Consider the following 21,619-nt stretch of genomic DNA (forward strand, 5'->3'; position numbering starts at 1 on the left):
TCCACAAGTGGCTCTTTAACTTTTGACCCTCTTTTATCAAACGTTAATCTCATAATCTTCACGCCGTGCGGGCAGATTCCCTGTTTAAAATTGAATAACTAAATTGTGTGTATTTGTATTTATGGTTTCGGATTCGTTGCTTACACACGAGACAAAAGTATATAATAATAATAATAATCTCTCTTTTGGCTTCTAATGTTATATCTCGCTAATTCACGAAACAAACCAAACTTTTGCTCATGTTCCGACTTTACGTAAAACAATAGCGAACTCGAAGAGCCAAGAGAGAGCTCGGATATATTCCGCCTGAATACGAATATTTCAACCTTCCGGCGCATAGGTGGCTGACAGTTCGTGTGACCTATCTTCCTTCAGAGTCGGCGTAGAAATTCATGAACGTTCCCGAAAGCTCCCCTTTGAATTTCTAAAGGTCACATCGTCGTACGTACGTGTGTATTCATTTTTCCACAAGCAAAGTGTCAATACGCATACACGCATACACGTTCTCGCTAGTTTTATCCGAGAGGAGAAATACCGCGAAAATATATATTTTAGCCGTAAGGAGGCTTTTGCTTTCACACGAGAGAGAGAGAGAGAGAGAGAGAGAGAGAACCGAGCGCGGCAAATCAATTTCCCGTCGGTTCTCGTCAAGCCTTTTCCAAGCCTTTGGTGCGCATTGTCGAAGCGCTGCTCACCTCGGTCTTTTGAAATTACGAGCCATTGCAGGACGCGTGACGCAGCACGACAGGACCTGGATATCCTGGTTATCGGGATAGAGAGAGAGATCGAAATGACGAGAACCCATGAGAAAGAGAGACAGAGAAGACTCGATATTGGCCAATGTGCGGTGGGGTAATGGTGGCTATAGGAGGGTCCGTACCATTCGTCTCGCCGCGGGCGCCGATACATCACCGTACCTCGAACCAAGCGCGTTCTCCCGCACGTGTATCTATATACAGTTCGCAGTATATATACCTATATCTATATACACACACACATATACATACATATGGATCCCGTGGCACAGAGAGTATATGGGTTCTACGGATGGCTACTCAGCCCGGGCGCACCCTCTCCCTCTTTCGCGCACGCATACAATTACGCGCTCCTCTGGCCTGTGTGTGCACATATACAGGTCTACCTACGAGCCCTCACAACACAGGCGGGCAGCCCGGGTCCAGAGAGAGCCCGGGGTACCAATACACCAACGGCCGTCGGCCCGGTCCACCGGGGGACCGAACTGAGGGCCATTAATCTCTTCGCGCGGCAACCCGCAACCTGTCACTGTGTTTACCCACATGTGAACCATTATGTCCGCCCTCGCAATATAGAACTCCGCTCCGCTGCGAATTCCTAACCTCGCCGTTTCCGGCCGCCGCGCCAAGAAATGCGACCTATCTCGATATCGGAACCACAATTTTGGGAAACGGGCATTAAGCGGGACCCTTAACGAGCGCTTGCGGTGGTATCGAAAGCCAGGATGAGCCGAATTTTGCAACTCGAGCAGTGTCTCTAGGATTCGAGGAAAGAGAGAGATATTGGAGCAAAGATGTATTTATCCAAAAGTGTCCACACTTTTGCTCGAAAAGGAGGGGTTTAAAAGATTTTTAGAAATACTTGTCGCGACTGTCAACACACAAAGTTAGAAGGTCGACTTGCATCGTGTGCATTATGCACGCTTGCGCAATACGAGAAATGCCAGCTGATGGGTATTCGATATCGGGGAACCTGGTCACGCGAGGTAAACACGCCATCGACACATTCCGGAGTCAAAGAGATCGGCTCGCCCTGCTTGCCGGACCCTACCTTCGAGAAACGACGTCAACAATATGCTTTTCGCAATATCGATAATCGGACGTTTCTTAACGATAGAAAATCCCCGATAGCGCCGAATGTTACTCGTATTATCGGTCTATTTCTGCTACTGCGACGTTGACGGACACGCCTTTCTCGTTTTATTTCATTTCACAGTTTATAGCCTTGTTAAGCTGAGATCTCTCTCTCTCTCTCTCTCTTGCGTGTCAATCGTCAGATCTCGCGAATTTTCTAAATCGCTCTCTCGCGGGTTCACGACGGGAAAACCCGACGGCGCCGTATTTTAAAGCAAAAAAATCCTAGAATAACATATTCTTATAATCCAGGGTGTCCACTTCCTGGAAAAGCGTGAAATTCTCAGGGGGGAGAATTTTATTCTTGTACCTGAAAAATTCTAAGAATTGTCATGGGATTATTCCTTTCCGGGCTTTTCTTTACGAGCTTCGAGTGTGGACACCCTGCTACATCGCGCGTGCGCGGATGAATAGAGAAGGGAAAAAAGACTTACCGGTGTCATCGAGGCCCCGTCTCGCATCTTCACCGACTCGGTCGCCCCTGTTGTCCGCCGCGAGATCATCCTTTTCCTTATTATCCTCGGAATCGGAGAGCACCGCGTCGTCGTCGTCGTCCGTCTTGTTTTTGGGTTCCCACGTCATCTTGTTCTCCTTTTTGAGACGTCTCCGCGCATTTGCGAACCAAGTGGAGACCTGAGTCAGCGTCATCTTCGTGATGATAGCCAGCATAATCTTCTCGCCTTTCGTCGGATACGGGTTCTTCTTGTGCTCGTTCAGCCAAGCCTTCAAGGTCGCCGTCGATTCTCTCGTGGCATTCTTCCGTCGCGCGGCCAGATCGTAACCGGCGCTGTACCTGAAGAAATAAAGAAAAACGACCGACTTGCAATGAGATCGCCCCTGAAATCCTTAGAAAAAAGATGTCGTCACGCGCAGATAAACAGCAGCTTGTAAACAGGAAGCGGAATCGAGATGCGAAGACCGTGGATAACATTTGCATATCTATCTATTCTGCGCATCTATCTTATTTCAAAGAAATTTATGAAAAAGGATCACACCCCGTCCCTTCATAAATGTCAATCGCGCGTTATTAACGATCGAATAATCGCCCATTATAAACAACGTTCGCCGCTTGCCTGCCGCAGAAGGTATAACTATTGTTCCATATTTGTCGAAACGGGCCGCACTCCACTCGAAAAGTGGTATCGTGTCGAGGGTGCGAATTCCCTGCAGATTTTGGCAAGTCCGAAGTGCTCTGCACGAGCCCTCGGCTTTCCTAGATATCTCTCTCTCTCTCTCTCTCTCCCTTTTCTCTCCGTGCCTTGCTCGACATCAAACCCCTCCGGGATAAAGGAGGGAGGGTATCCTACTGGGTCGTGGGGTGATACTCCGGCAAATATATACGGGGAATAAACCCCCAGCGGCGGCGTGATTCCATCGTGCACCCCCGGCACTCACTCGCCGTAATGGCGATTCGATCGATCTCCTCCCTCGACCACCCACTCCCCCTTGCTCGCTCTACCACCCTTCTCCCCGGCAAAGAACCCCGGAGTATGTTATAGAGGTGGGTACTGTTATATACTACACACAAGCTAAAATACCTATCGACGAATCCATCGGCTGTGAAACGACGACGGTGGCACAGCGGGTTCACCACGATGATGGTGGTTAAGCAAGGATGTTTTGCTTCGAGCGGAACGCAGACGGATCTGCCAACGAGAACTGTTGCTCGTCCAGAAGGCGGTCGAGGAAAATCGACATCGAAATTCGAAGGATTAATAATGACAAAAAAAATATATCCCGCTGGTTCCAATTTATTCAAATGTGAATTCCGTTTGGAGATATAAAAGAGATGAGGGAGAGATATAATTCACGAGAGACACGATTTGGAAATAATTTAAGCGAAAGGTCTCGTGTCCGAGTGACGCGCGATTGTGATGACATCGATCAAACTATCAATTTATTCAATTTACGATCTGGCAGTTGCCAGATATATGTATATGTGTATGTGTGTTTTGCGTATACGGAAATAATCACAATAGCAGCGTGGATTATTCTCTACTTTTGCCGCGGCGAGCGATCGTTATCGAATGGCGATTGAAAATGAACGTTAAAAATAAACCTTGTCAAATCCCTATTTCCATTTTATGTAATCGAATTAAACGAGCGCGTCAGAGCAGATCGTTCGGAGAAATCGCTCGGTTACAGGAAGAGTCCGAAGAGAAGAAATAAGAAGAGAGAGAGAGAAAGAGAGAGGGAGCGAAGCGGAAATCGAACGAATGGCGAATGATTAGGTTCTCGCTTTCACTCAACGAGCGCAAGGTTGCGCAACCCCCTTTCTGGGCCAACTAGGCACCGCGATCCGTATCCGAGATTGCCGAGATGACCGAATCGACGGGGATGAAAGCAGCGATCCGCAGGAAGCTGACTCGAAGAAGGTGGAGGACGTTTCACCCTCTATTAAACTCCCTCGTACAAGGGAAAGGCGGCCGCCAGGGATACGCCATACGCCGGTAAAACGAGCCTCTTCTCGACTCCTTCAGGTTTTCTTTCCTTTTTTTTTTCTTTCTTTTTTTCCCTTCTCTTCTCCCACGACCGCGTTCGTCCTTCGCTGTTCCACCGCAAGAGAACGACCGTAGCGTCCTTAAAAAAGGAGTCTTATCGATTCCGATAGGCCTTCCGTCGCTGAAGCGATTCGCGCCGAAAGACGAAACAATAAAATGCACGTATTAGAAGACAGATATATGTATATTGCACGACGTTTCGCTCGAGATATCGTTTCTGCGCGAAGAAAAAAAACAGAACGGAAAAGTTTCTTCTCGCGAATTAAAAACGAAACCTTATTAAAGCGTTACGATGTGAATTTTTTATACATGCGTTCAGATTATTAAACATTTTTATTTTAAAAATCAATTGATGCAAAGTTTCGCTCGTATATTGTAAATACAACTAGTGATAGATAAAAAAGCCAACTTATCGAGCAATTATTAGAGTTGTTCTGTCAAATTAAATTTATTCCGTGTATAAACTAAACATAAAACATTATGTGAAAGCTACAAACATTCTATACTCAAACTTAAGCGAAAATTACAATTATTATAAAATAAACGTTTCAACCGCACGCGGTCTTCCTCAGTATTATATTACAGTAATTATTAAAAAATACAAAATCATACAAAAACTCCACATAATATCGAAAATTAATGTTAGTTCTTCAATAATATTTTTATTTTTATTTTACAAAGTAATCTTAATTGTGTGTGTTGTAATATACAGAATTATTTTAACATTTAATCAATCATTTTTCTTCCCCAAATGTCAAAATTTTGACGAATCTTTAGAAACACTCTGTGTTGTCAAATAACAATTGTAATTTAATTAAATTGATGAAATAAATTATTTTATTATTGATTTCCACCACTAAAAAAATACTTTTGAATAATCTCGAGTCAAAGAAATATAAAAAATCTTCAGTTTTTATAAGAAAAATAAATAAATGAAACTTACAATTAGTTAAGTAAATATGACTATTAAAATACGCAAAAACATCCACGCACTAATTAAATGACGCAAAAAGAAAAAAGAAAATATTTGTGAAGAGAAAATAACAATTGTAATTTAATTAAATTAATGGAATAAATTATTTTATTATTGATTTCTACCACTAAAAAAATACTTTTGAATAATCTCAAGTCAAAGAAATATAAAAAATCTTCAATTTTTATAAGAAAAATAAATATATGAAACTTATAATTAGTTAAGTAAATATGACTATTAAAATACGCAAAAACATCCACGCACTAATTAAATGACGCAAAAAGAAAAAAGAAAATATTTGTGAAGAGAAAATAAATATACGCCCGGCATAATCTGTGTAATCTTCGAATGTATCGATGACTATTCTTTTTTAACATTTTTTTCCGCTCTTCGTACCAAAACAATTATCCGAACAATTTCCGCGCTGCGAGAAATCGTGACAATCCGGTGAAAAAAAAATAATCGTGTCGAATCAGAGGCCCGTCAGACGAGAGCGGCTTCCAGATACAATCAAGCTTCGCCCCCTTCATTAATATGCGCAATTTCGGCTGCCTCCCACACGCGTCGCGCAATTATCTACATATACAACGAGTCGACGCTCTCTCTCTCTCTCTCTCTCTCCCTCTCTCTCTCTTTTGACATTTACATACTAAGTGTATCGTTGCATGCCGAGAGGGAATCGCTGGGATATGCGTATCGATGTGATCGTGCGTCTCGTATAAACCCGCGGACGGACGCGATGACGAATGGGAGCGAAATAAAAACTTGATGCGCGGATGCGCGAGTGCAGCTTTTTTCTCATAACGTTGGTCCGCGAAAAATTTCACCGTTATTCTTTTAATATTTTCGATAACGTCATAAAGATTTTTATTAAATTAAAGGTATGCAAACACACATAAATATGTAGCGATATAAGCAGGAAGAGGAAGAAGAAAAAAGATTTCTTTATAGCCGAACGAGTATACAAATAGATGTGTTCAGATTATTAGACTCAAACGCATTTTGACGTTGAAATTCATTTTAATTAAATTTTATTTTGTTATTTTTTATGTAAAAGTTGAACATGTTTTCTTTTTAATTCAATAACCTAGATATTATTCGTAATTTTTGTTTTTTTTTCATGATAAAAATCAATAAAATAATTTCTCTTATTTTATAATTATACTTCTTATTGTTGTTTGACAAGACAGATTGTTTTTTAACAACAAAACGTCAAAATTTTGACGTTTAGAAAAGAAAAGTGATTTGTTTACTAAATGTTAAATATAATTTTAAGTGTAAATTTGTCTGTATATTATATAATTAAGATTACTCTCAAATAAGTTATTAAAACAGTTTGAGTCTAATCACATTTGTACACATGATAATCATTTAGGGGATCTCTTCAAACATTAATAATTTAAACGCCTTGAATCCCCTATTCTCCTTTTTTATTATCAACTGATTGCTCAATCGAAAGACCGAATAATCGAACGTTGACGTCAGCTGCATCGTGATATCGGATTCCTTCAAATTGATTTCGTACAATCGGCGAAAGATAAAGATCGCATCGGCGATCATATTTTTTCGCAGAGGTCAAGAATCAATGTCAATTTCAAAGAGGCACGATGCTCTTTGCTGATAGGAGTGAAAGGGAGAGAGAAGAACTAGTATTTTATATATATATAAATTATAATATTTATATACATATAAATTAATAAGTTAAATGTAAAGTACATGTTAAATAATTTTTATTTTAATATATTATAATTTTATTATATATTTTAATATATATTATAATTGAATTGCAAACGTTTCGACTATACTCGATCTTCTTCAATACAATAACGTAATAATAATAATAATAATAATAATAATATATTAAAATATATAACAAAATTATAATATAATAAAATAAAAATTATTTAACATGTATAATTTTCTTGCTCGTTTACTTGGATTTTTTCTGATTAATTTTTGAATTTTTATATATATATATATATATATAAAATTGACGGTAGATGATGGGATGAGTGGGAGGGAAGTGATACGGCAGGATCGTCGAATACCTACGACAGCTAATAACGATGTGAAGGGGTGCGTGGAGAAGCGCGTAATACTAGACACTGGCGGCACTCGAGCGACTCATTAGAGGCTTTGCATATGGTGGCGTCAACCTCGAAAGGTTAACCAATATTGGCAGAACGCGCGTAATTACGTCCTCCAGCCTCGTATAATCCTGTATGTGCGTATGTGTGTCTATATATATATATATATATATATATATATATATGTGTGTGTGTGTGTGTGTGTGTGTGTGTGTGTGTGTGTGTGTATGCACAATATATGTAGCTTCAATAGTTACGCCCGGCTTCAATAGTTAGTTCCGTCTCTCTATCTCTATCTCTCTCTCTCTCTCTCTCTCTCTCTCTCTCTCTCTCTCTCTCTCTCTCTCTCTCTCTCTCTCTCTCTGTTTCCCATACATAGCATCTGCTTCGTCGACAAGATCCGCCCACGCATTCGCGTTCTACGATGAAGCGATATGCTGTCTGCATCTAATCATCGAAGCTTTCTCCTCCGCATTGTTGCTCCAAGACGAGAAGCAAGGCGGATAGTTTGCAAAACATATTAGGGTGGTATTGAAAGGAAATTATAATTTCCTAGTAGTGATCAATTATTTTTGAAATACGAGGACGATATCGCGGAGTAATATCTTAATTTCTGTTTTAATCAACCTGTAAACTTGTTTGATCGGACTGTGAGAATCCCAACTGTTTACTTTGTACGATCGATAAAATGTATCTTGTGTATCTTCCATATTTCGAGTAATTTTTTTCTAAAATTACACCGGTTTAGTTCTTTCGAAGCATCTTTGGATATAGATAGAAAAGACGCGGATAAGTGATCGATGTTACGGGAAATCACGAGGAATCGTCGAAGAGAAAAAAAGACCGGCGCATTTCTACGATCCCGACATAGTCTACATCCGTATAAGCGTAATCATCCATCTAAAAAGCGGTATTTCCCGATCGGGTGGAAATTAAGTTAGTACCACTCGCTGACGCGATGTCCTATCTTTTAATGGGTGAAAAAGAGCGACGGCACTCAGCTCCATTCGGCTCCGTCAAAGGAATACGAGATTGATACTTACATATTTAACGATCTAAAAGAGAGTAGAAACTTTTGCACGTCACATTTGTCACATATTGCGTACTGTATTGATAACACTGTTCAAGAAAAAAAATTGATCACAATGAGACTAATCGTTTCTTATACTTTTTTGGATGCTATAAATACGAATCTGATTTCCAAATTATTCCATCACATCACAATTTTCACAATACAATATGTGATGTACTAGAAAAGTTTGATTGCAAAACAAATTTTTTATGTCGGTTATGATCAATAAGATATGATTAAATGGAAAGTTAGCTGTGACTTAGGTCATTAACAATTTACCAATTGGATTTCAATTATGTTTATTCAATCTTAATGGTTTTTTAGGTCACTGAATGCAAATCCAGTGTGAAAATTGTCAAATTTAAAATGATATGGACTCAATATTGTGGATTTATATAAAAAAACATTTCTTAAAATTTGGCATCACTCAAATTGAATACCATTTTGAATTGACATTAAATTCGTATTCAACCTAAAAAATCCTTAAAAGCTATTTAGTAAATCGTCAATGACCTAATTGTAAGTCACAACTAACTTCTGCGACACAACTCATATTTAACCATGAATATTTTATTAACCATAACCGACACCAAAAATTCCTTTCGAGAGATAAAACAACATACTTTATTTCGATTGCAATAAAATTTCTCTAGCATGTCACATATTGTAATTATAATATGACAAAATTCGTGAAAACAGTTCTTTTTTCAATTTTAATTAAAAATTTCCCAAAATTGTGACGTGATGGAGCAATTTAAAAACCGGATGCATATTTAGCATCCAAAAACCTATAAGAAGTTATTGTCGTTCCGGTATTCGAAAAAAGTTATTTTTTGTTGAACAGTGTAACATTTCGGTGCTAAAAAGCTATACGCGACAAATCTATCCCTGCCATTGAAATTTCCATTTGACGTCTTAAATATCTGCTGCATCATCTTATTACACGGGAGAGAAAGAGAGAGCCCAGACGCGCTCGTTCATCATCCAATAAATAAATAACAGGACGTGGAATGAAGCTCCGGTGTGCAACGGCGCGAATGGAGAAGAACAGAGAATTCCATCAATTTGTGCGAAGGCAACAGAAAAAAAGAGAGAGAAAGAGACTTCCACTTGTGTCCCCGTTCACCAAGTGTCCCCAAAGGAACCCTTTCGTGGGATAGTCGACGTAACGACGTATTTCTCATTTCCTGTAATCAGAGCGTTCGCGTCCCAATCGAGTCGCTTCAATTTACAGCAGACCCGGAGGGTGAAGGAAGAGAAGGACAGAGGGAAGCCTCCCTTCCTTGTGTCGCCGAGCAACAACAACAACGCAAAGTCCGCAACTTTCAACGCCGCTGATAAAACAATAGCGGTCCGACGAAGCGTCGAAGAGTGAACGGGAAGCCCCGTTTTAAGGGTAGGGAAGAGAAGCAAAACTCCGGGAAAAGCGGGAAGAGAGGGAAGAACGACAGAGAGTGGCCGTCGTATTATTAAGCAAGTAAATTAATAGAGGCTTGTGTCCGGAGTGAGAAAGCGATAGAGAGGGAGAGAACGAGACAGTATAAGGCCACTGAATTCCACGATAAACAATGCCTACCCGTCGGAGTTTCTCCGGCAGGCGCCGCCGTCGAGCACATGCAGACTATATATACCCCTAAAAGGGGGATGGCCTCGAAGAGGGAGGGAAAGCCTCTCCCGTTGCGTGAGTCACAGCGCCTGCCTATGCGTGAACGTCGTGCGCGAGTGTATATCTAAGTGTGTGTGTATGTATGTATGTGTGCTCGCCAGGCGGACACGAGGGTTGCTAAGCGAAGCAAGTAAAGCACCTGTGGGAGCCGACTCGTTCGGAGGATACGGAGGAAGGTGGCCGGGGAAGTAGTCGAAAGGGAGTAGACGGAGAGCGGGTGGCGAGGGCGGAAGAGAGAGAGACAGGGATGAAGATAGAGCGAGAGGCCGGGCGAGCCAACCCCGGGGAGAAAGCCAATCAATAAACTCACTCACTCGCTCTCCTACGGTGAGAGACCTACTGCTCTCCCTACGCTCGCGATGTGGCGATACCGCTCGCGTCTGTATGTAGGTATACATATATGCGTTTGTGTGTATGTATATGTATGTATATGCATGTATGTATACACACGCGTCCAATCTGGAAGCCTCCATTATATACGCCCACTCGGCTGCCTACAGCCATTTTGTAGCCGTCCGTCGTGTTTGGCCTAACTCTCGAAAGCCGAGGTACCTTCAACCCTAGCTCCCCCTTTCTCCCTCCTTTCCCTCTCCTCCTTTCGAGTTCGACAGAATCCGGAAATCGCGGCAGTTAACGACCAAATGTCGATCCGACGATGATTACTTGTATTAATGTACTTGCGTGCGATCACGACTTGTGTAAGCGGCGAATTATGTACCATAAGCTATAATGAAAATATCCGATCGTTATATATATATATATATATATATATCTGTATTATCGCAGAAAAAATTATTCCCCATCGCCGGATGTGGTTTCTCTATCGCCGATCAAAGCGTACAGCGTTACAGCTCATCTCAGAAGCCGGTGCAATTTTAACGGTCCATATACTACCTCTCTCTCTTCTTCATCAGGTGCTCACGCGATGCAAGAAAGGCGAGAGGAGGGGCAGATATTACGAATTCGCGCGATAACGATAACCATCGTTGCGGAAACGCTTCTAGCGAAGTATATACGCGGCTACGCGATCGTGATTCTTGTTTTAATGGCGAGGGAACGAGGGGAAGCCAAAGGGGGTCTTCTTCTGCGAGTGGGATAAGGGGAAAGAGACGACTCTTCGGCGCGGCGCTCTCTCCCGGTGGTGGTTTAATCTAATGGAGCCGAGAGACCATGAAACCTGGCGATAAACTTACCCGTAGGCGGCCAGGGTTGGATCGTAAGGGTAGTAACCCGTGGCGGCAGGTTGAAGGGCGGCCGTACCCCACGCGGCACCCATGTCCGCCGTCATGCCCATCCCCGTCGCGTCCTTCAGCCCGTACGGATTACCCTGCAAAGAGCATGTGCGATAAGCATTATAATTTATTTTTAGCACGTATCTCGTATATTTTAGCGTGTATTCTAAGTTTTCGACGTTAAACCTGCGTCAACATACACATCTCTCTTCTAGAGATTCAAAAGTTCGAAGGAATTGGATGATTTGATGATCAATATTATTTTTTGAAAAGCTATATAGATTTGCGCAAAAATTCTAGATTAAAGAGTGACGTTCAAAATGGCCCTTCAAAATTATCTTTTTGAACAACAAAAATTTGCATCGTATGGGTACAAAATGATGGGTATTGAAAATAAACTCTTTACGACATCTAGTTTTCAAGATATCGTGAATCAAAGTTAAGTTGCCTAATTTATGTATGTAAATAAAAGACATGTTTCTTTGAGTGAAATAAAAATATACAAGTAACAATAATAATGACATTTTTGTAATGTTACTATTATTGTTATTGTTGGTGTTGTCGTCGTCATCGTTGTTACTGTTGTTGTCATTGTTGTCGTCGTCTTTGTTGCTGTTGTTGTTATTGTTGTTGTTATTGTTGTATTATAAATAATACAAATATTTTCTTGACTCATTGATGATGTCATGATGACAAATGATGTAAATTATTATAATGCAACAATTATATAAATTCGAATGCCGAAAAATTTTATTTTTAATATTTTTCTATTTTTGCTCAAAAGGGGGATTTTCTAAGCGTCATTCTTTGCAAAAAATACTAATTAAATTTCTAATTCAATTCTAGTTAGATAGATTACTCTGTAGGCTGAGATACACGAATCTGTGTGTATCTGAGAGCCTTCCAGAAAGATTCAATCTCGATCCATCTCAATTTTCGTCAATAGATCTCGACTACAAGGAAATCGTAATGGTCATATAAATATAATGCCCGACCTAAACCACTGTAGTATATACAGCAAGCGGTTTGTAGCCCTATAAGAAGATTATACAAGCACGATAAATGTGTCCCTGAAAGAAATCTTTCAACCATCCTTCATTCTTTCGGTTCATCTCGCGACGCATATTTAAGACGGAAGGAGAAGAGACCTTCCGATGTGCCGCGCGTTAACCAGACATCCCTAAAACATTATCGCAGACAGACTTGTCGGGCGTATTAATACAAAATATAAGAGGAGCCACACAAAGAGAAAAACAAGATGGGACCAAGGGTGCACGGAGAAAGAGAGAGAAAACGCAGGTGAGAAAAGGGGAGAAACGCGTCGGCATGTTATGCGGCTCTAATGGTAGCAGAATGGAATGATATTATTAGCGCTACAGGCTTAGGAGGGATGGTCTTTGGCGCCACGGAGTTTCGTGTTACATCTAGTCGTCGTCGGCGTCCTGATTCTTAATTCCCTGTCCGCCCCCAACCTGTGTTTCAATTTTCAAAGTCCCTCACGGGTGTCCTTGACTTTCTTCCCTTTTCTCTCTCTCTCTCTCTCTCTCTCTCTCTCTCTCTCTTTCTCTTCTGCCTCAGCCTCGGACTATTGTTACTCTCCTACACACACACACACACACACACACACACACACATATATATATATACATATATCTCCGTCTTTATTTTTCTCCTCTTTTCAGAAGCGGCTTTAATGGCGAACTGCGGGTGGTCCGACGTCGACGCCTCGGACTATTGTTACGACTGCGCAGTCACACCAGGGTCACCGGTCGCTCTCGGTATAACCGATTATACCGAGCTCGCCTGCATTAAGGTAGCAATAATCGTTGCGCGCGCGCCCCAAATCTTGCGACGCATGCGAGAGCGCATTAGGGAGCGCAAGGTAGCTCCAACTTGACACCGCAGACGAGCTAATGCAACAGCTTCTACGTGGACTGTCGCAAAAAGCGGATGTCCATTTCGTGCTAAAATACGTCTTTTTTTCATTTTTTCTACCTATTTCATATATATAATATATATTTTATATACTCTAATCGCTAGATCTCAATTCATCGTAATTTGTTTAAATATTCATGGACTGCATATCATCGATCTCAATCTGTACAAATTTATGCAACAGTTTATGCAACAATATTTTATACAAGGACGTCTGATGAAATTTTCGTGCAATAGATATTTAAATATTTATATCCGTGCGAAATATGGATAAGGCATTTCATTTTCTTTTTAATAACCACTCTGCGCGCATTGTAAAGGTCTTATGGAAGCTCTTATATATAGGGTATTTTCGACAACCCGCCGTGCCACCCACTCCATTCAATGCTAATCCGATTCTTATTATATTATAATGCTCGTTAAATCAGACCGCGCCGATTTAAATCGTCAGGAGCACGTGCTTCCTGCTTAACTGCCCTATAAAAAAAGACGAAAGAGAGAGAGAAGGAGGTGCGTGTATATAACTTAGCGCAAAAATATCAATAAATATAATAAATGGAAATTATATATAATACAATTATATCGTTGTAATATACAAGTTTTATGTTTTATTTTTAGTCAAGCAATTAATATTATTAAAATTGATATTAATATTTTATTACATTAATATTATATATCATTATTATTTATTTAATCTATTATTAATTTTACAATCGTTCAAAATTACAAGTAAAACATATACATGTCTATATCTCATATCCATCTATTATGTGCACAATTATATTTAAAATTACAAGCAAACGATAAAACGTCAATATCCGAGCAATTGTTTTATTTTCATTTGACTGCTAATTAATGGATATGAGCATATTACATTTCCTGAATCGTCATGAGAATAAACACTTATACAAGCTTAAATTATATATGACCCACTTGATATAAAAACGTTATTAGCAAAATTATTGATCAACGAATTGTCAAAAAATGCCACATGATTAGTCTTTTTCTTTCTTTTTTATTCTCTTCTCGTATTTTCTCAAATAATTTTATATGTAATCGTTAGAGAAACATTTTTCCACAATACTCATAAATATCTAAGGGTCATCCCTAAATTATATAAAGCTTTTGGGAGAAAGAAAAATTGAAATAATTCTTACGTAAGATTTTTTAAATATTTCCTCTATTAAGGTAAAAATCTAATAAAAGTGTTTCGCTAAGAATCATAAAAATTTTCATTTTTATTTGTTGATTAATTGTTTTATCAATTGTTTTATAAAGATAAAGAAAATATATTTGATATTTTGGAAAAAATTTACATTGGTGCAAAGAATGTTTTCAAATTTCATATCAATCATAGTTTTAACTAATTCTTTATTTGTATAGAAAGAGTTTAAAAAAATAATTTATTAAAAAATTATAAAAATTATTAAGAAAAATTTGATTAGTAAAATTGTAAAATACGAGAGAGCGAAGTCACAGAAAATCTTACGATCTCTTATCACCAGAAGCATTTGCGTGCAAAAGTAGGTGTAATTTTTTACGAAACAAATAAAATTGAAATTTTTCCTTTTTCTTTCTCTTTCTCTCTCTCTCTCTCTCTCTCTCTCTCTCTCGCTGCATTTCATTGTCAGACAAATGATACGGGCGGAAGTGTCGAGAGAGGGTGGCGCATCCCCTCGTGAAAATGCTCAAAATTCCCGGCGGTAGGAACGCATTATGGCATTCCGGGCTACATTGTCGTATCAAGCGTGCGCCAAATTGCGCCTACAACGTTGAAATTCCATGAACGATTGACCGGCCGGACTGCAATTTATGCCGATAAAGGTGTGCAAAACTATGACATCCGCGCGTAGCGCATCGTTCCGCGCGACAAATGGCATTCCTGGGCTTTCGCACCCGGGGTCTCTCACAGGACTATAAACCAATACGCAAACAGCGCTCGCTCTCTGCGTTGTCCTTTGGCTTCCCATTCTCATCGGTCTCAATTACATCCGAACTCGCCGATGACTCGGAGACGACTGTCCCATACACAGAGCGTCACAGAAAGCACTAACACAACGATATCAATTGTGTTAGCCCTAAAACGCCACGCCACGCCACTATTAAGCAGGAACTATTTGGTTGGTACATGTGAACAAATTTCGTTTCTTTGTTATTATATTTTTATCAAGATTGAAATTTTTTAATGTTTTTTAATGTGTCAATAAGTACATCAGTTATTTAGAAATAAGAATACAACAACCAAATTTTATTATAATTATTTACAAGAACGTGTAAACGAAAATATATGAAAACCTTTAATTATAATTTAAAAAACACGAAGTTTGAACTTTGAAAAAAAAATACAATTATTTTACTCTAAATTTGAACAGATATAATTATTTGTAAAAGATAAATCTAGAATAATCTTTCACTAAATGTGAAAGAAAAATGTTCATTTATTGAAAACGTTCAAAATAAAATTTAAAAAAATCGAAGCAGTTTTACTTCAGTTTCTTTTCGTTTTCCACGCGATAAAAATAAATGCTTCTTCCACATGTGTTTAAAAATTTAGAATTAAAGATATTAAAAAAGTATAAATACATTTGTTATAAAACAGGATTATTTTGATCTAAAAACATTTGTTTCTGAAAATTCTGAAACAAGTCACAAGTATAAACTATATACTGGGTATACGATATGCGATAATCTTTCACTTGTCACTGAGTCTCTCCTTGACATCAAAAGTAAGAGAAACCTTCACCCTTTTAAGTCGTTTATAACTGCCGACTTTCAGAAAATTTAGAAATGCCAATCTCTTGACAGAAAATACGTGGGTTGTTTAAGAGAGAGCCAACTTTTTCTCAATACTGGGTTAATATATTCGAATAATTTGGTTTATTTTCTTATGCAGTAAGCTTTTTTTAAATTTAAAATTAAATTTTAATTCGTAATTTAATGATAAAAAATTAGTCTTTTAAACTGAACAATCAAATCGTAATTTATAATAACACTTGAATATTTTCAAGAAAAAATTAATGAAAATCAAAAAACATGATTTTGCGAGACAACTTTTAAAAGTTTTGATATCATTCTTATACATATATGTATATGTTCTATATCTTTTTTTAAATATGTATATTCAAAAATTATTTTATTTATGACTTAAAAAATATATTTAGGAAATTATTTACATTTTCTTTGAAAAATTCTTTTTTTATTTCATATTTTATTTATTTTGAAGTATGTCCGCCCCTTAACCAATAGAAATGTTCTTATTACTAACTAGAACACATACAAATATCTCATATTCATACATGAAATTTTTTCCATCACTAAGCGTTGCTAAATTCCTGTTTATACACTTTTCTGAAAATAGACAGATCTATTTAATGTGAACGTGTTTTAATATTGAAAATTAATTGTTGCTCGTCACGCACAGTTAAAATCCGTATAAATCGAAATACCAGTAGATGCAATAATATTCAGCAAGTTTCATAATTCTCGTGTAATTCGCGGATTGTACATGTGGCGATATCGCATGTCGAACGCGCTAAAGTGCCAATTATTAAAAACGTAACAATCTATGATTAAGAAAGTTACGCGTGCGTTACGCTTTTCAATCAGCCGTAAAATAACGCACGACATCGCAAATCAGAATTACATTACATTACGACTCTTGCATTACGACACGCGTGCTACAGATCGCGAAATGTCACTATTGTGAGACCCGATTTTGTCGGATGAGTTGTTTCACGCATAATATCACGCTGTCGCGCTAATATTACAGCATACCAAGCGCATTTCGTTATTAGCCAGATCGTTTTACACTTCGCCGAAACAAGTGCCAAGGCGTAATAATGACGGACATAAGATACGCTGTTCGCGTAATATCTCGATGTTATTGATGTCATTGATAGTCAACTTCTTTCATTTTCTGCAGCGTTTAAAAAAAATGTTTGTCAATATTTATAATGATTTATGTTACTTCGATATTTGGATAGCTTTGCTGATAACAAAGTTAAAAATTATCAATGCAATGTTAGAAATGCATAGCAATAGAATTTCTATTCAATTCTCTATAACAAATATTTTTTTTTATTTTATTTTATTTTATTTGTCAAAAAAACTTCAAATTTGTGCAAATCGCTTCTATTTCGACTCTAGATTGAAAATTGAAATATAAGTAAAATTCTTAATTCGCGTGAATATCTATTTATATTAAAGTGACTAAAAAATTTCCTCTTTAAGCAAAAATAAAAAATATGTCAAAAATATCAGATTAAAGATAATTTTTTATTGATTACAAATGTATATACTTTTATCATATTATCATGACTTGTTTCGAATCAGTGAAATAATAAAAGTTGATTAATTCAATTAAAATCCATTAAAATCAATTATAGATAGCAACCAGGAAATTGCTATCATTTTATTTTTGTCATTTCCGCTCACTGATAAAATAAAATTGGCAGAATTAATGTTATTGCTATTATTGACTGTTGCATTATAATAATTTGCGTAATATGTCAAAGAAATACTTGTACCATCTAAAATAAAAATAATAGCATTACCAAAATATTACTATTGTTATTTATGCAATTAGACAATGACTTCAATGTTTTATTTTGCACAAAGAAACACGTTTACTATTTACAAATCAGGCAACTTAACTAGAACTTTGATCCACCGTATCTCGAAAACTAGACGTCATGACGTAATAGTTTATTTCTAAATATAAATATAATGATCTACTTTTGAAAATTTTTTTAATAATTTCTGAAGCAATTCAACTTTTTTTGCTCAAAAAGGGTATTTATTTAAGGGATTCTTAGACAAAATTTACTCTCATTGTTCATTTACTCGTAATAGTAGGTTTATTCATCAATCTTTGGAAATTTAATTGTTTATTATTATATTTATTAAATTTTTTTTAGATAACTAAATTATATATTTAATAAATTAAATAAAAAATTATTAATTTATATGTATATTCATACAATTTATTATATAAATTATATAAATATATTTATATTAAATTACATATTTTCGATGATGTGATTCACAATTTTCTCATAATTTTTTTCCTCAAAAGAAGACTTTTTAAGGTCATTTTAGACCTTACACTGAACATTCTAACTACGCTATATCTGGAAAAATCTTAAAAATTTCTGTATGTGAGCACATCCATTGCCTCTTCTCCGAGATAATACAAAACCGTCAAATGATGAGAGGAGGCTTTCGTCTACTGTCGCTTCTCCTCTCTCGCGTTCGCATATATTCCCGCAGCATCTCTCCCGGACGTACGTTTCTCTCCCGTCTCTCTGTGTCTTTCACGGCACATCCCGCGTATATTGATTCTATAAACTCATTCGCATTCTATCGTGAGAGCGATAAGCTTCCTTCTTGTTCTTGCGGTTATCTCTCTTCGTCGTCGAATCGTTTGACAGGAGAAGAGAAAGAGAGGGAAAATCTCTCGATAAGTGATTCGCGAATGCTGACGGTATGTTGTACAATGTTCTTTTGATTCGAAAAAAAAATTCCACAATATTTACGAGAGGGCGAAATATTAAAACAAATATACGAGTATGTGTGTAGAGATTATGTAAAATATAAATCATATATGTGATATTCTAATCTCAAATAACCCGTGATGTTTTTCTATATTTTTTGCGTTCCACACTTGTCACATAAGCGCTATATTATTTTAATATCAATCTCTCTCTCTCTCTCTCTCTCTCTCTCTCTCTCTTCCTCTTTCGCGGTTTTTGCCTCGATCTCGCGCGACAAACATAATATTTAATGATAGATCCGCGAGATCCGGACTTTAACACGTGTGTTTGCAATTCACCAGACATGTTTAATTAACTGCATTAACCTCGCGATATTATTATCATGTGAAAGTGACTGTGAAATAACACGGGACACTTTATAGAGTGCATTAAATCTCGGCATCTCGACGCTCGCTGGTCCGAGATCATAAATACGATTATGATATCGCCGCGCTCTAATAATAAGTTAATTTGCAGAATAAGTATACCGAGTCGGCGCGATACGACTCGCGCGCGTTGCAGGAATAATGAAAGCGCAGAGGACGATTTTTCATCGCGATTTTTACGCGATTACGCTGTTAAGATAAGAACTCAGTCTTTTTTTCGCGTTTCATCGACGTTTATCTGCCGGCGCGCCCTGATTACGCGGTGACATAAAAAAGCCGATGACTTTTCAGTCACACACGCACACACACATATATATATAGTATATAATATAGTCATATATAGTATAGTCACATATAGTATAGTCATATATAGTATAGTCACTTATAGTATAGTCATATATATAGTCATATATAGTATAGTCACATATAGTATAGTCATATATAGTCGTATATAGTATAGTCATATACAGTCATATGTATATATAACTGTATATGACTATAATATATAGTATAGTTATGACTATACTATATATACTACGTCTATACTATATACTATATATACTATGACTGTACTTTATACTATATATACTATGACTATACTTTATACTATATATACTATGACTATACTACATACTACATATACTATATACTATAGCTTATATATATATATATATATATATATATATATACCTACATACAAGCATGACGAAAATGAAAATGTGTATCATGCAGCGATAGGCGCATATATACGTATCTGATATACGTGGTAATGACACATTTACGACACGTCAATGGCACGCCGCCTCGTGCCATTACGGAAATTGCTATTACAGATAGATTATATGTACGTGTTACACATCTAGCGCGCAGCTATTAATATAAAAGTTGATTTTAACGATAATTATACAGGTACGAAATTGGTATTCTCTCGGCTAACTTTTTTATAAATTGTCGTGATATCTTAATTAGTGTCCCGCGCGAGTGTCCACTTACTCAGTTAATAAACATTATTACACAGTCATAAAAGCAGTTTATAAAAAAAGATGTGCGAATCGTCGCTCTAATTGATTTGTCGCAAAAGTTGATCGATGAAGGATCGCGAGAGTCGTTTCAAAAATTGCAATCCACAAATTTACATCGCTAATTGCGTATATGAGAGATGGGAAATGTGTCTCCGAATGATAAATGCATTTGTTGAATTTTTTTTCGCACTACGAAATAATTCGTGTTAACAAATTACATGCGATGAATCGCGCCGGATATATAAATCCCCGATGTAAAATATGCGGAACGTACGTAGTTTCTATGAGACCATTATTATCATCGTTATTAACTTCGTTCAGTAACTGATTTTTTTTTCCCGGATTTTCTTCTCCGACGACGGCGAGATTCTATTTTGATTCGCGCGAAGAATACATTAATCAACAACGTCGTATAAATGCAGCCAATTAGTATAATCACTCGATAAATTCGAATTTAATTGCCCGCTGCACTTTCTTCCGATACGGGATGACATCGAATGCGCAACATCAATGATGTGCCTGTTTCGTTTTCTCGAATCACAAAATTCCGATAATGGGAGAAAGAAATTATTCTGTCGTGTTTTTTTTACTTTTAGTTTACCTAACGCAAATTAATTTTCTACATGTATGTATATAAAATATATATAACTTCTCTTTCCAAAAAAGGTAAATTAAGATAACATTAATTTTTTGAATACATAATTCAATCTGTAAAATATTTTCAAAAAAAATCTGATCACGTCTTTTTAATTTGTTATTTTTATTTAATTTTTATTTTTTTGTTTATTATATGCAAATTAATTTTCTACACAAAATATATATAGTTTCTCTATTCATAAAAAGGGAGAGAAGCAGAATAAATATTAATTTTGGAATACATAATTCCAATCTATAAAATATTTTGCAAAACAAATTTGATCGTGTTTTTTTTCAAGTTTGTTTATCCTACACAAATTAATTTCCTACACGCAGAATATATGTTTTTTTATCCATAAAAAATATAGAATAAGTATTAATTTTTGAAACAATTCTCCCTCCCATATAAAATCTATAAAATATTTAAAAAAAAAATAATTCGATCGTGTTCTTTTTTAATTTTGTTTATCCTACGCAAATCAATTTTCTACGTGTAGAATATATGCAATTTCTTTCTTCGTAAAAAAGCAAAATAAGTATTAATTTTTTAATATATAATTCTAATCTATAAAATATTTTTAAAAAATAATTTATTTTTTATGTTGTTTATTTTACGCGAATTAATTTTCTACATATACATGCAGAATATGTAATTTTTTTCTCGATAAAAAATAGAATACATATTAATT

At 36.9% G+C, this 21,619-nt stretch overlaps 1 protein-coding gene across 2 annotated transcripts in view; it reads right to left on the reverse strand.

The window, feature by feature from the left end:
• LOC114929546 (homeobox protein caupolican) overlaps positions 1–21,619 on the reverse strand; it is a 59,292-nt gene that overhangs the window by 15,767 nt on the left and 21,906 nt on the right. For both annotated transcript variants that reach the window (XR_003819269.2, XM_029301120.2), the window contains exons 3-4: positions 11,382–11,515; positions 2,324–2,682 (exon numbers count right to left, since the gene is read on the reverse strand). Coding sequence is in view for 1 of the 2 variants with exons in the window: in XM_029301120.2 (XP_029156953.1) it covers positions 2,324–2,682; positions 11,382–11,515 (493 nt within the window). In the remaining variant the exon portion in view is untranslated. The remainder of the gene's footprint in view (positions 1–2,323; positions 2,683–11,381; positions 11,516–21,619) is intronic.

The sequence above is a fragment of the Nylanderia fulva genome, unplaced genomic scaffold, assembly GCF_048542155.1.
Source record: "Nylanderia fulva isolate GAGA-0341 unplaced genomic scaffold, ASM4854215v1 Scaffold44, whole genome shotgun sequence".
NCBI lineage: Eukaryota > Metazoa > Arthropoda > Insecta > Hymenoptera > Formicidae > Nylanderia > Nylanderia fulva.